Source organism: Malania oleifera, chromosome 11, assembly GCF_029873635.1.
Source record: "Malania oleifera isolate guangnan ecotype guangnan chromosome 11, ASM2987363v1, whole genome shotgun sequence".
In the NCBI taxonomy this organism is placed as follows: domain Eukaryota; kingdom Viridiplantae; phylum Streptophyta; class Magnoliopsida; order Santalales; family Ximeniaceae; genus Malania; species Malania oleifera.
In genome coordinates, this window is record NC_080427.1 from 56,376,971 (window position 1) to 56,392,918 (window position 15,948).

Sequence of the window (15,948 nt, forward strand, 5' to 3'; positions counted from 1 at the left end):
ATGCATGCCTAATCTCGAGGCGAATCTCAAGTAACCTTCAAAAACCTTAATACATGATATTACATATATATGGTCAATTGATAATGAGAAGATTACATCATTCACCAAAAAATTAAAAACATGCTAGTAGGTAAGTACGTAGTTGTGCACATATATATATATATATGGGTCGTCATATATATTGAGTAATTAATTAATTAAGATTTAATTAAAAGGGCACAAATTGATGATGATGATGATGATGAAAGAGACCGGTGCATGGAGCCTGATCATCATGAATCTGATCATGAATAAGTATATTATACACGCACAAGTAGGGTTTATATATAGATGGATTTGGAGCAGGTGTAGGGTGATTATTGCGTCCAACCAACCAGCGTCCAAACCTCATCTACAAAGAAAAAGGTTAAAGAGTAAGAAGAGAAGGGGCGAGCAGAAGGCTCTTGTTCACTGGGCTTTCGCTTTCGTTATCTTCTCCGGATAGACCTTAGCTAGCTCCTCCTGAATTACGACCACTACCTACGTTTGTGCTGCTGCATGCATGTTGTGGTTATAATAATATTAATAATAATATTAAATCACTCAGATAGCTGCAGTCTATCTCTATAAAACCACTCAGTTCTATAGTCCGATGAGCAATGTCGTCGACGGCTTCCATTAACCGCGCTTGGTGCCCAACCCCTCTCTCTCCCGCGGCCCCTCCTCACCACAAGAGATCCACATTCCTATTGCGTCCCACCGCTTCAACTGCTAATTCTTCCATTCCGGCCGGCATCTCCACCGGCAGCGGCAGGCTCAGCTCCTCCTCCTCCTCTGCCTCCTCCTCTGCGGCTGCTTCTCCTCCTCCGCCTTCCCTCATCAGAGACCGCCCCGTCATCTTCGCCTCCCCTTCCCCCATCATCACCCCTACTTTGCCACCGGTATCATCTCTCTCTCTCTCTCTCTCTCTCTCTCTCTCTCTCTTCAATTGGTAGCATGGATGTAGCTCATTTCCTATTTCTCTAAGATTTGGCCAATTGATCAATTTAAGACATATAATATAAAAGCTCAAAACTTTATATAATCTGCTCTCTCTTGCCTTTAAAAAGTCTTTCTTCACATATAGATTCTACAGAGATGGATCTGTAAGTGAATATGTTCCTATATATCTAATGGCTAAACCAAATATCAATATTTTCGAGAATTGTATCTCTGGAGGCATTCTTCTTATGAGTTTATATTGAATGTGGGTCTTGCAAGTAGAAACATATAACTAGAATTTAAAATCATAAACCTAACTAGATGGGTAGCTAGCGAGTGTCAATCACATTAATTAGAAGCAACCAATAACGATATGTATAACTTGTTGCGGCCGCTGCCGATTATAATTGTGCATTCCACACGTGGCACTGTGTTTGCCAATTGATATATAGATTCACCAGATATCCACGCATCCATCACCATCCAAACGTAAGGGATGACCAGATCCAGGTCAAGATCCAGATCCAACCACGTGTCTTTTATTCCAAATAAAAATTAAATAACAAAAAATTAACAATACTAAGTGCACGCACGCACGGATGGATGGATGGATGGTCGTGGCATGGCGCAAGATCAGCCATAAGCTGTTCAATTATTTATTCCTCAGAAGAGAATTCTCAGCCGATTTCAACATAACAGTCGCAAAAACAACAATATTATTGAACACCCATATATATATATATATATATGCATATATATATCTTCATTTTTCCTTTTATTCCATCCCTTATATACCTCACCTTCTTCTTCCTTCTTTCTGCAGATTAATTATTTGCATTTTACTGTCTCTCTATCATCTCTACTGCTTCATTTTTCACTTAAGTAATTCTTTTCATTTTCTATATATATATATAGTACCATTGGTTTCTTTCTTCTGGAAAAGAAAAATCATTAGCTAGGATCTGCAACTGGATATTTAATATCGTTAATTTGATTAATTAAGGGTTGTTTGCATGCAGAGAGAAGAGATGGGTAGCGCCTATGAGCAAGCCATTTCCGGACTTAAGAAACTTCTCAGGTACAGTCTTATTATTATTATTATTATTATTATTATTATTATTATTATTATTATTATTTGGCATATAACTCGGCCTCTGTTATTAGAAATTTATTAATGAAAAATTCTTGCAGAAGTTTTTAAATGGCGAATGTGTGTGTGTGAGTGGCAGTGAGAAGAAAGAGCTGGAAGGAGTTGCAACAGCAAAAATAGCGCAAATAACAGCGGAACTTCAGACTGCGGATAGCAAATCGTTCAATGCAGTGGAGAGATTTAAGACTGGGTTCACTCACTTTAAGTCCCAGAAATATGAGTAAGTTTTCACTAATTTCTCTATTTTATTAATTATTGCTTCAATTTTTTTTTAAAAAAAAAAGACAAAATATTTTTATGTTAACGATGACCACCATCATCATCAAAATAATTATATATATATAAATTAAAAAAAATATATATATATATATATATATTTTAATTTTAATTTCAATTTGTGCTACAGAAAGAATCCAGCGTTGTTTGGAGAACTCTCCAAGGGACAGAGCCCTAAGGTACGTACAATTCATATGCATGCATGCTACCGCCTAAATTACTGATCTTTTAATTTTATAATTAATTAATTAAACCATTCGACTTCAGAAGCTGTAACTTAAGACTTATAATTTTGATCTCTATCTATAAAATGAGAATTAAAATTAATGAAGTTTCTGCAACCTAGCTAGATGGTAAGATAAAATTGATCATATCGAAAATTACCCTAAGATCACGGGTTCGATTCCCTTTTTGAGGCATTTGGTGTTGTATCATAGTGTTTAAAGTGGCGCGATGATGGCTAGAATCTTCAACTACAATAATAATAGTAATGGGTGCTGTGAATAATAATATTGTGGGGCAAATGCAGTTTATGGTGTTTGCGTGCTCGGACTCGCGCGTGTGCCCGTCGCACGTGCTGGATTTGCAGCCAGGGGAGGCCTTCGTAGTCCGAAACATTGCCAACATGGTCCCTGCTTATGATCAGGTTGGTTCCGCCCCCATCACTTTTAATTATTTCATTAATTCTTCCCATCTACCATTTTTATTAAAATTAATAATAATTTTCAGCAATAATTAGTGATCTACGTGATTGATGTTTGGAGTCATGTGTCCTTACCATATATATATATTCTGACTAAATTCTAGTAGTCAAGATACTATTCAAAACACGTTAGGCCAAATTTCTAATGTAGCTCAGAAATTTCTTGCCTCTTCAACTTTTGTATTTAGAAAATATTTCGAGCAGCATAGAATCGGTTTATACCTAGGCCTGAGAAGACCCACTTGGGTTCTGCACATGCCCAAATACTCTGGCAAAATATAAATCAAGGATTTGAACTTCATTGTTAATATTATTCGATCTTACTCCATATTTGGATTGGTCTTTCATTCAGATTTGCATTAGATTTGATATGAAATTCATGTTTTCAAATACAATATTAAAATAAGCATTCTTATTAATTTTATGGCTGCATGACGATTCAGACTAAACACTCTGGAGTTGGTGCTGCCATAGAATACGCAGTTCTGCACCTCAAGGTGAATGAATCTCTCTCTCTCTCTCTCTCTCTCTCTCTAGCCAAATTTTGTTTTATTTAATTTCCTCGTGCATGGATGCATGCATGCAGGTGAGCTACATAGTGGTGATTGGGCACAGCTGCTGTGGGGGGATAAAGGGCCTCATGTCTTTCCCAGACAATGGATCCGCCTCCACGTAAAATTCTTTCTTCAACTTACCTATCATCCATCTTTAGTATTAAAAGTAAAAAACAATATTAATATTGTTTTTGCAAGTATAGAGTTTAATTATATATAAAATTTATCTAGTAATGGTTTTGATGGGTTTGAGGATTAATATATATGTATGTATGCAGTGAATTCATAGAAAACTGGGTAAAAATCTGCTCCCCTGCCAAAGCCAAGGTCAAGGCCGACTATGGAGATAAACCCTTCCCTGAACAATGCACCCAGTGCGAAAAGGTCGCCACTAACTTACCTCATCCTTACTAATTAGTTGTTTAATTCAGAAAAAAGATTATGATCCATTTGGATTAACGATTTTAGTTGAAAAAAGAAAAGAAAAGAAATAAGAAAGTCCAGCCGGCCAGCTCAGATCAGGTAGTAAGGACGACTTGTGACTTTGGTGACCCCAAGATCACGAGTTTGATTTTCCCTTGAAGCATTACGCCGACTTTCACCCCTTTCGGATTTAATGCCGCATCACAGTGTCTAAAGTGGCACGATGGTGATTGGAGTCTCAGGGCTATAAAAAAAAGAAGAGAAAAAAACTCATTTTTTACTATATTTTCCTTTTATACTAAATACTATTAACTTTTCATGAGTTAATTGGACTTTTCATAATTTGGATTCGCATGCGAAGGGTATCCTATTCTCGATCGATACCCTAATTAAGAATATTGATTAATAATTTTAAATTAAATATTATGAATTAATGATTGCAGGAGGCAGTGAATGTGTCGCTGGGGAACTTGCTAACTTATCCATTTGTGAGAGATGGGCTGGTGAAGAAGACGCTGGCACTGAAGGGAGGATACTACGATTTCGTTGGGGGAAAGTTTGAGCTGTGGGGGCTTGATTTTGGCCTCACCCCACCTCTCTCCGTATGAACAATTAATTGAACACTACCTACCTCCAACCCATGCATGCATGCATGCATCCATATCTTTGGCTGCTCAACCTTCTTCATTAATTAATTTCTTAACCCTAGCTGCATGCACTGTTTTCTTTTCTTTTTTTTTTTCTTTGTAACTTTTTTTCTTTTGTTTCAGTGTTTCATCTTGTATTGTCCTTACTAATAGTGAACTGTAATTTATGATAAATAAAAGTGATCAGAGTTCCATCGCACAATTTTCACACGAGTGCGTTTTGGTTTTTGATAGGTAAAAGATGTGGCCACGATATTGCACTGGAAGCTCTAGGGAAGATGCATTTGTGTGGCATCGATAATGAAGCTCTCTTCGTTTTAATTATAATCAATGTGTGATTTATATGTTAATATAACATTGAGTGTGGTTTAATTATATAATATATATAAAATGTCCCCTTTCACAAATTAGTAGCTGATGTTATGTGTGCGTGCATGTTTATCGTTCTTCATTGGAAGTCTTGGTGTTCGATTTGCATGCATGCCCAGATTCCTTAACATGTTTTTTAGCAGCCAATTTCTCAATTACACGCAAGATTCACATAGCCTTAGTCACTTATATAGTTATGTTTCAATCTATCAAATTAAACATGCACCCAAATTCTTTATTGATGAAAATTCCAGACGTTTGAGTGAAGTTGAAACTATTCCAAATGTTCTAATAGGATAATCATATTGCTAGTTAGCTAATTAATTCATCTTATGTTTGGAGACTTCATGGATTTGGATTTGTATTGAATTTGAAAAAGGTGTAATAAAAAATTATATTGAAATTTCTCCAAATTTATCCTAATTTAAATTCAAAAACAAAATCCCTGCTCCCAAACACAACTTAAGTGTAATTAGGAGCACAGATTGTCCTTTTTGAATGTGATGAATTTTCCTACAAGAAATTAGCAAATAATTAGCCTCATGTTGATTGCTATATAATGAATTATTTCTCCAATTTCTCAAACACATGCAAGATTCGCATAGCCTTAGTATAAGATTTCAAATCACTTACATAGTTATGTTTCGATCTATCAAATTAAACCCACACCCAAATTCTTTATTGACGAAAATTCCAAATGTTCGGGTGAGGTTGAGACTATTCCAAATGTTCTATTTGGATAATCATATTGCTGGTTAGCTAATTAATTAATATTATGTTTGGAGACCTCATGGATTTGGATTTACATTGAATTTGAAAAAGGTGTAATATAGAATTCTAAATTTAAATTCAAAAATCAAAATCCATGCTCCCTGACACAACTTAAGTGTACTTGGGAGTACAAATGGTCTTTTTTGAATGCGATCAATTTTCTTACAAGTAAAGAAAAACTGAAACATGAAGACCCACTGATATTCTATTGCAATAACAGAGTCGTGAACACTACATGCGTAAGGATGATGCAATCAGGGGTATTTAAACAAGATAAGAGATTTCTTAAATCCCATGAAATCTAAGACAATATGAATCCCATTGATTCTAAAATATTTACAGATTTTATTAGGAGTCCATAAAATCTGTTTTGTTGACATATATGCTCCTTTTGAATCAATAGGCTTTAATTTGTTAGCATATGTGATCCTCAGACAATTAACTTTGGATTTTTACGCTCCTTAGTCTTTATTGTGATGATTTTTCTTCAATCTTCGTCATTTAAATCTGCAACGGACAAATGTAACCGTCGACGGTTTACTTCGAAATTATTTTTTGTTTGAAACCGTTGATGTTATTAGTCTCATTGAGTGTGCTGAGCTGTGATGCATTGTTAACAACAAGAAATTAACAAATAATTGGCTTCATTTTGATTGCTATATAATGAATTATTTCTCCAAACATCCAGAACTTTAATTTTGAGATTGTATAAAAATTACTGAGAGATCAAATATTCACTAACCAACTAATTGCTATTAATTTTGAGATCATTTAAAAGTTACTCAGAGATCATTTAATAGTTTGTATGATAGATTAAATACAAAATAAAGGGAAAGAGATATATTTAAACTTGGTAAAGTTAGAGAAAGGAAGAGTAAGGACTTAGGAAATGTAAAATGTATAAAAAGTGAGGATGATATTGTCTTGGTTAAAGATGAAAACATTAAAGAAAGATGGTGAAGTTATTTAGTAAGTTGTTTAATGAAAACCAAATAGAAGGTTTAAACTTACAATTGTCAAATGAGGAAAAGAGTAAAAATATGAGATTCATTAGCAAAATTAGAGTTAACGAAATTAAGTTTACATTAAAAAGTATGAAAAATGGGATAACTATGGGACCAGATAACATCTCAAATGAAGTTTGGAAATGCTTAGGTGATAACAGAATTATATGGTTAACTAATTTATTTAATACAGTTATAAAAACTAAGAAAATGTAATATGAATGGAGGAAAAACACTTTAATACCTATATACAAAAATAAAGGAGATATTCAAAATTGTAATAACTATCATGGAATTAAACTTATGAGTTATGTTAGTCGTCCTAGCCCGGGAGTATATAGTCCAAAGGGGGTGGTGAATGGACTCTTTTCACGTATATTAAATTTCTCTACAAAATAAAAACTCTTGGCAAGATTCAAGTAATTAAATCAAAATATATAAAATAAATCAAGCACACAAGACATAAATAAAGAGTATAGGGAGAGAAAAACTTAACACCAGAGATTTAACGTGGTTCGGCACCAAGCCTACGTCCACGCCTTAGCACCAAGTCAAAGATTCCACAATCCACTATGAATACTCCTTCACCGGTCGAGCCTTACAACTCGGGTACCAAACCATACACTCGGGAACAAATCCCTACCACGCTCACCAAGAGCCTTTAGTTCACCAAGAACCTTCACTAAGTTTAGTTCACAAACAACCTTACAAGAAAATGCTTCACCGGATGATGCTCCTCAAATGAAATAATATGAAATACAAAACAAACCTCACACTTAATCTCTCAAGTAATGATTTATACAAGATAAATGAACAAAAGAGAAATGAGCACTTGAAATGAAGAGCTAAGATGCAAAGTGCTTAGGTTTTGGATTGAAAGATATTTTTCACTAAATGCTTGCAATAATAATCAAAACCATATTTAAACAAGTCTAAAAACTTGTATTTATAGGAAAAAAATGAGCTACTAGCTGTTTTATGGCCGTTGGGGGATTATATTAAAAAACTATTTTGAAAACTAACTGTTTTTCTCCTGTTGGTGTTCTGTCACCATCCTAAATCGTCAACGGTTTTTCTAGACTCTCTAAAATCATCAACGGTTTCTTGCATATGTCAACGATTACCCCAAATTAGAAAAAGTCATCAACATGAAAGTTGTGGGATGTTTTCCTTAGTTTTCCATAAACACCAAGATAGTCCTATTTGGACTTTTCTAGCAAAAGTTATGCCCTAAATACCGAAAAGTATTCAAGACCCAAGGTTGCACTACATTAAACGACGATTGCTTAGTTTTTCCTTGTCAAAAAGCCTTTTGATGACTTCAAATATTCTTGGACAAAAGTATATAAAATATATTAAGTTTAATAAAGTTTAATTCTTGTCCAAATGAGTTTGCCCTTGAATATGAAATATCTTATTAAAAAAAACACATTTGAAAAATCATTTTGATATCATATATACTTATATGCCTTTTAATGAAAATATACTTTACTTTTTGTGAACCCTTAGGACATAAGACTCATTTTAATAAAATCGGGACCAAGTATGAAAATGATTATGAAACCAAGATGTTGAAAACTTGTCCCTTTGGAAAACAAAAATGAGTTTAGGATTCGTTTAACAAACTCTTTAATTGTTTTATATTTGAAAATTGTAAATGTGAGTTTGTGACTTAAGTGAAAACTTATAAACTCAAGTGTCCTAATATGCATATGCAATTTTGCTCAACTCTTGCTCAGAAATCATGCTAGAATCAAAACCACAAGAGTTACAAAATACATTACATCAAACACACACCCATTACATATAATTAAACAAAAAGCTTCCTTTGGTTGGGCTTGAATCCTTTCCAAGTGAGTGTCCATTTGATATTCCTATTTGAAAGTCAACTCGGTCCGATCTTTGCCTTTGATCTAGTAGTTCATGTACATGTACTTGTACTAACATAATTTACAAAGATGGAAGAACACTAGGAACGACATATATGTTAATATAATCAAAACATATAAACCATGATAGTGTAGTCATCAAGGCTAACATGTTACATGATGAAACTATAGGAAAGGGCAGTTGAAGAAATCAATTTTGTTTTAAGCCTCGGAGATCTACCACAGAAGTTATATATCTTTTAAGAAGATTAATAAAAAAGTTTAGGGAAATGAAAAGTGACTTGCATATGATATTTATTGACCTTGAGAAAACATATGATAGGATACCTAGGGAAGTTCTATGGTGAGTTTTAGAAAAAAAAATAAAAAAAGGTGTATGTAGTAGGTATACTGATGTCATTAAGGACATGTACGATGGAGTAACGATTGGTGTAAGGAATATAGATGGAGAAACTAGAGAATTTCCAATCACCATAGGTGTACATTAAGGATTTATTTCGAGTCCTTATCTTTTTACTTTAGTGATGGACCAATTGACTAAAAGTATTCGAAAGGAGGTTCCATGGTATATGTTGTTTGCAGATGATATTGTATTAATTGATGAAACTAAGGACAGAGTAGAGTTAAAATTATGGAGAGAAACTTTGAAATCTAAAGGCTTTAGGATAAGTAGAAAAAAGAAATAATATATGAAATGTAATTTTAGTAATGCATGATAGGAGGAATATTGGAGACAATGTTGAACTTGATGATGAAAAAATAAATAGCACTTGTAGATTTTGATATCTTGGCTCTATTATGCAAGCTGAAGGAGAAATTGAAGATGATTTAATGCATAGAGTTAAAGTAGGTTGGGTAAAATGGAGAAGTGCTTCAAGTGTGCTCTGTGATCGTAGAATATCGTTAAAATTTAAAGGAAAGTTTTATAGGACAACTATAAGACCAGCTATGCTATATGGATCAGAATGTTGGGCGATGAAGAAACATAATATCTAAAAAGTAAAAGTTACTGAGATGAGAATGCTTAGATGGGTGAGTGGTATAATATTGAAAGATAAATTAAGGAATGAATATATTCACGGTAATTTAGGTGTTACTCCTATAGAAGAGAAGAAAAGGGAGGGAAGACTCAGGTGGTATGGATACTTGCAACGTAGGCCACATAGTGCACTGGTGAGGATAAGTGAGTTAGTTACTGTGGGGGGTAGTAGAAGGGATAGAGGTAGACCTAAAATAACTTGGAAGGAGATAGTAAAGATTTAATATCCCTAAATATGTCAAAAGAAATGGCTATGATTGCATATGAAGACACCCTAATTTTTATCAGGCTTTCCTAAAAAGACCTGGTGTAATAGGATTGACTTTAAGTCTAATTGGAATCCCGTTTGTTTCAATTTTAAATCCTTTTCAAAATTAAAGTCCCATTTTGAAAATCCTAGTAATCTCAAAATAGTCTTGTCATTTCAAGTCAAGTCCCGGTGTTCTAGGAAAATTTCTTTTCAAAATCCTTTAGTTACAAAATCGGTCTCCTTAATTGAGGACCCCAAATTTCAAAATTTGTTTTTCCCGCCTTTAAAAAAAAAATAATAATAACAATAATAAGTCCCAAAGAACTCAAGTCAAGTCTTGATGTGCTAGGAAAATTTCATTTTCTTGTCGTCTTCCTCTCTCTCGAAAGATCCCAATTTAAATATGAATGCAATCTTTGAGTCAAATTTCGAAGTTAAGAGATGTTAAGCTTAAATGTTTAAATGGCCCCTTCAAAATTTTAATCAAATTTTGAATCAAGTAATTTAAAGACCAGGGTTTTGTTTAGACGTTAAATTCATGTATTAATCACTAGGTTCTTTTAAGTCAAAACTAGTCAGCCTATTGGAGTCAAAATTGAAAAACCACATGCACTTTATTGGAGGGAGTTCGGTCAACAGTGGTTTTTGTAAAAACCTACAGAAATGATGTCACATGAGAGACCCGTGCCCCAGCTGTGATATAGAGTACAAACATACAGAAAATGAAAAAATACAATAAAATAAAAAATAAAACATATAAAATACAAATAAATATTCCATTGCCCTCCATTGCTATGCTGCCACTTGGAGGTTCCCAAAAGCCCTCCATCTCTGTGCTACCGTCTTGAGTACCTACACACACAGAAGAGAGAAAAAGAAAAGTTGGTAAGCCACAGAAAAGGAAAATGCAAAAACAAAAGAAAGAAAGATACCATGCCCTCCAATCCAAGCTTTCCAAGCTGGAGCAAGCCTAAGAGCCCTCCTTTCCTCATCCGCCACCTGGATTTTCCCCTCAATTCACCTACATAGGAAAGAATAGAAAAATAAGTTAAGCAACAGAATTTCAAAAATAACAAAGAAAATGAAACAGGAATCATATTTCCTAACAGTCAGTTACCGGGGATTTGCGGGAGAATAATCCACGCTGGAAGAAATTTTGACTCCAATGGCACCCTCGAACTCCCTATAAATAGGGAGTCCCATTAATGTAGCAAGACACGAAGGGGAGAGCTTAGAAAGACTCTGCAAAAATTAGGAAGAAATACACACAGAGAACATAAAGAAATGCTGGGAAAATAAGAGGGATTTGAGAGCACAGAAATACCTTGCCAAAATTGAGAGAGAGGAAGGAATTAGGAAGAGAAGGGGAAGTTCTGTAGGAACTCTGCAGAATTGGAAGCAAGTCAGAGGCAGAGGACTTGCAGCGAAGGTGCAGGACTTCTCAGTCAAAGCCCATGAGACAGACACTCAGAAGCCCTCTCAGAATAGGCGCTCAGACTCGCACAAGACAAGGAAAAGGGCGGAGAAGGTAAAGAAAAGGTATAATCCGAGACTCTTTTTGCTGTAATGGTTTAATTCAATCAAAGTGTGTGAATGTGCATTGATTTCATGTTCTTAGATTGAATCTAAGTCCGAATTCGGATAGTGGCCCTACTCGAACCCGAATTTGGGTTCGGGCCTTAAATTGGTTTCATGCTTCCCAAACCTTAACCATGTCACCCAAAATGCTAACTCGAATCAGGATACGGACCTTCTGATCCGAACCAAACCCACAACCCAAGTCCCATCCTTTGTTATCCACCCTATTTGTGAACCTGGCCCGTATGAAAATTAATTTGAGCTCGCTTTAAAATTCTACCTCGGGCCTGGTTTTGGAAAGTTACCTGAGGCCCACTTAACTCAAGCCCATTTTAAACTCTACCCCAAGGCCCCTTTTGAAAAGTCAATTCAAGCCTATTTAAAAGAAAAAAAAATCCTGGGCCGGCCTGATTTTTTTAACCCAAGCCCATTTTTGTCTCAAAACCTTTTTTTTTTTTTTGGTTTAAGGGGAATTGGGCAGGCCCCCATTTTAAAATACCCTGGCCCACATTCAGTTTTAAAACCTCACTCCAAACCCATTTTAAAAGTTAACCAGTCCGTTTCAAAATAGCTTGAAGCCCATTCACATTTTTTTTTGAACATTCAGCCCATTTTGTAAAACCCCACAGCCCAAATTTCAAAAAACCCATAAAGCCCATTTGTTTAAAACATTAGCCAAAGCCCATTTCAAAATTTCAAACTCCCAAGCCTTCCGGTGTCTCAAATCAAACAAAGCCCATTCTAAAAATTCGAGCCATTTAGACCCATTTGAATTCCCAAGCCTATTTAAAATTTAATCCTTGAGCCCACTATTGCAAACCCCCACATGCTGAGCCACACATGTGACTCAGTTCACTCGGGTCCAATTGATTTCTCTTGACTCACACGAGTCAATACCAGGGTGTCACTCACTCGTTTGGAGATGACTTGACTCCTTTTCCACCTCACACATGAAACCCTAGATAAAGAACCAAAACCCTACATTTTCTAGTCGGGAATCCTAAGGCTGCCCAACTAGTGACAGATTCAAGCATCAAACAGCTAGTATTCACCAATCACACACACACACACACACACACACCAGGGCAAGAGGGAGTTGGATACTTATCTGGCTGTAGGAAATGAACAGCACGTCTCCCCCCATGTCTTGTGTCCCGCCACGCCATTTCGAATGCCTTTAGGTATTGAACCATAAACCATCATGAGAATGAACTGGGCTGGTGAGGATTTTAGGGGAAAGTGTCGTTTAGAGGAAATTGGAATCTCCAGTTGTTAGAAGGGGGCTCGGGTTCAGGGATTTTGGTGAGTCGAGAAAGAAGAACCAAGGGAGAGTGAAGAATTACTCTTCTTTTGACGGGCTTCCCGATGGTTGTTTGAAGTCTTAGGAGAGGAAGATACGTATGTTAGAAAATTAGGGTTTCTCGTCTCAAAGCAGGATAGGAACTCAGGGTAGCGCTAAATTGATAATCTTTGAGTCTAGGGTCTTTGGGATCTGGCATTCGGCTGCGGAGCTCCTCAAAGGGATAGTGAAGAATTAGTATTCTCTCTCTCTCTCTCTCTCTCTCTCTCTCTCTTTGTAGCGACCCGAAAATTTTCATTCAAATTCTATGAAACCATATTTAATATCCTAAAAATTTCATATTATAATAATAACTGATTAGGATAGCGGAGCTCCTCAAATGCCAATTACTAGAGTGCTAAATTATCCCAATATAACAATATCTTCTATTACCTCATAAATTAAGTCTCTACTGCTTAGAAATCATTAAAACATAATAAAATAATTCAATTCTAAATAACACCTTCTAACCTGACATAAACACAAACCTGGTAAACTAGTATATTTGCTTACACTTGCAATAACTATGAAATCTAAAGTGAGTCCCACCCAAGCTTCACTGCGCTACTTTGATTACTGCTATCCTTCACGTGAATCTGTAAAATGTTAGAATTCTCATGGGGTGAGTCATCACTCAGTAAGACGGAATAGATTATTATCAGTGTGTGGCAAATGAGTTTTATGTGACAAAATGTATATATCCACTAATTACTAAACTTTACCCGAATTATCATTTAATGATATACTCACACACACACACACACACACACACACACACACACACACACACACACACACACATATATATATATATATATATATATATATGAAAATACATATTTCCTTTTCAAAACGTACTTTACCACAATATTTAATCTGTGATCTTAAATCTATGTATGTGGTTAAATAACTATAATTCAGTATAAAGTCATATTTCTATATGTATTCATACTTAGTATAGAATCACATTTCTACATATATAATCATAACCCTATATAACACCGTTGCACCATATTGCTGCATAAAATTATCGTAACACAATTCTTTAATAATCTATCATGACATAATACTGTCTAGATCTGTCATATCATAATACTATATAAAACTATATTATCATAATACTGTTTAGAACTGTCATATCATAATACTGTATAGAACTGTCATATCATAACTCTATAATAATTTGCTATACACATTCTCATGCTGACCTATATACGAGGAGGATAACCTTATGCTGACCCATATATAGGGAGGGACTCTGCTATACTCATCCTCATGCTGACCTGTATACGAGGAGGATACAACCTCATGCTAGCCTGTATATGAGGAGGGACTCTACTATACACATCCTCATGTTGACCTATATACGAGGAGGATAACCTTATGCTGGCCCGTATATAAGGAGGGGCTCTGCTATTGTAAAAACCTAGAAAATTTTAATTATTTAAAATAATAAGGAGGATAATAAAGGAAAAAAATGGGGGAAAATAGAAGAATGGGGGAAAATAAATTTTAAGGGGTAATTGGCAGGCGCTCGTCAATGGATGGGATTTTCTTGTCGACGAACAACCTTCTATGCCTCGTCGCCAAGTATGATTGTCTCGTCAATGAGAGTTTACCAAGAGAGGGTTTTAAATACCTGAATTTCATCGAGGAGCTCCCGGTCTCATTCACGAGTGGTGTTCTCGAGCTCGTCGACGAGTCCAGACGTCTCGTCGATGAGGTCACGTAGAAAGTTGCTTATAAACAGGGAGAAATCAGATTTCAACGGAGAAATTTTATTTCCTTCAATTTCTCCCTCTAAACCACGGCTCCTATGCCTTCTCTCTTCAATTTTGAGTCGGATTTAGCTCGATTTGATGATCGGAAGCTACCATGAGACTCCTGGGAAGATTCTTTACAATATAGGCCAAGCGAATTCTCGATTTGAAAAGTTTGGGAAACATCCCAAAACCAGAGCAAGTGAGATAATTTAAGATTTTATTATTATTTGAGGTATTTGGAGCTTAGGAAGTATTATATGGGTATTTTTTTGAGATTTGACGAAGTTGGGATTTTTGGAATACATGGTCTCGTTTTGTTCAGATTTGGGTAGGAATTCCAAGGAGCAGGTAAAGGGAAATATTTTATAATAGCTTTTTAATAATTTTAAAATGACTAATTTTGAGTATAATTTCTATTTATTCAGGTATAACTTATGAACCATGCTAATATTGAAAATATTGTTTATATATATATATATATATATATATATATATATATATATTATATTGGGAAAATTTGTGTGGTTGAAACCATCTTTGTTAATTAAATGGTTGTGAGCATTGTGGAATGATGAATTATTAAGACTACGAATATTATTTGGTTGTGATTTCGTAAAGTCGGAATTCAGCCGTCACATCTCATCTCTTGGCATATAGCCATCATATCTCATATCTCGGCTTATAGCCATTACATTTCAGTATTATACAAAACTTGCTCATTTAATGTCAATTAAAATCTATACTCATGCCACACAATTTTTATCTGGTAACTCATACATAACTCCTTTGCTTGAGAATATAAATACTGCTACTAAAATTGGGGTATGAATATCTCTAGGTCGTTATTTTACTAAATATAGATATATAGCTAAATATGGGAAAAATAGAGATAATCAACCCTACCGTCTTTGGTTGGTTTTAAAACAAGTCTATAGTGTGAAATAACAACTTTCCAACCAGCGAAAACATTTAGAAAGACCAATGCTATACTTTAAAAATATCATACTTAAATTTAAACGGTCGGTTTTGAAAATAAAGTCAGTTAACCGAACCTTAGGCTCGAAAACCCTAGAAAAGTCGTAACTGTTTATCTAATATCCGTTTTAACATTTCATTCCATTAGAACTCATAAACATAGATGACATAATATAATCCCCTACCTATTTCTTGAAAAACACTTGAGACGCTCGAAAATCGAACCCTAACTTTTTCCCCGAAATCAAGAATCCACTC

The 15,948-nt window shown here is 35.0% G+C and overlaps 1 protein-coding gene and 1 long non-coding RNA gene across 2 annotated transcripts; one reads left to right on the top strand and one right to left on the bottom strand.

The window, feature by feature from the left end:
• Nucleotides 1-276: 276 nt before the first annotated feature.
• Nucleotides 277-5,123, top strand: LOC131168492 (carbonic anhydrase 2-like). Its single transcript, XM_058127963.1, has 10 exons — nucleotides 277-920; nucleotides 1,980-2,038; nucleotides 2,190-2,330; nucleotides 2,517-2,565; nucleotides 2,916-3,032; nucleotides 3,533-3,586; nucleotides 3,676-3,761; nucleotides 3,922-4,027; nucleotides 4,510-4,668; nucleotides 4,948-5,123. Exons 1-10 carry the CDS (start codon nucleotides 639-641, stop codon nucleotides 4,984-4,986), a joined length of 1,092 nt encoding a protein of 363 aa, XP_057983946.1. The 5' UTR covers nucleotides 277-638; the 3' UTR covers nucleotides 4,987-5,123.
• A 5,507-nt stretch (nucleotides 5,124-10,630) lies between these two features.
• Nucleotides 10,631-11,325, bottom strand: LOC131168493 (uncharacterized). Its single transcript, XR_009140313.1, has 3 exons — nucleotides 11,153-11,325; nucleotides 10,968-11,056; nucleotides 10,631-10,887 (listed from the first exon to the last, which is right to left on the bottom strand). It is a non-coding gene; the product is annotated as an uncharacterized LOC131168493 (long non-coding RNA).
• Nucleotides 11,326-15,948: the final 4,623 nt, after the last annotated feature.

Bases quoted from the DNA above. Each gene is read 5' to 3' on its own strand.
- LOC131168492 (XM_058127963.1), top strand. From the start codon at position 639: ATGTCGTCGACGGCTTCCATTAACCGCGCTTGGTGCCCAACCCCTCTC. The intron at 2,331-2,516 runs GTAAGTTTTCAC...TTTGTGCTACAG, and splicing joins TTTAAGTCCCAGAAATATGA to AAAGAATCCAGCGTTGTTTG. The intron at 3,033-3,532 runs GTTGGTTCCGCC...ATGACGATTCAG, and splicing joins TGGTCCCTGCTTATGATCAG to ACTAAACACTCTGGAGTTGG.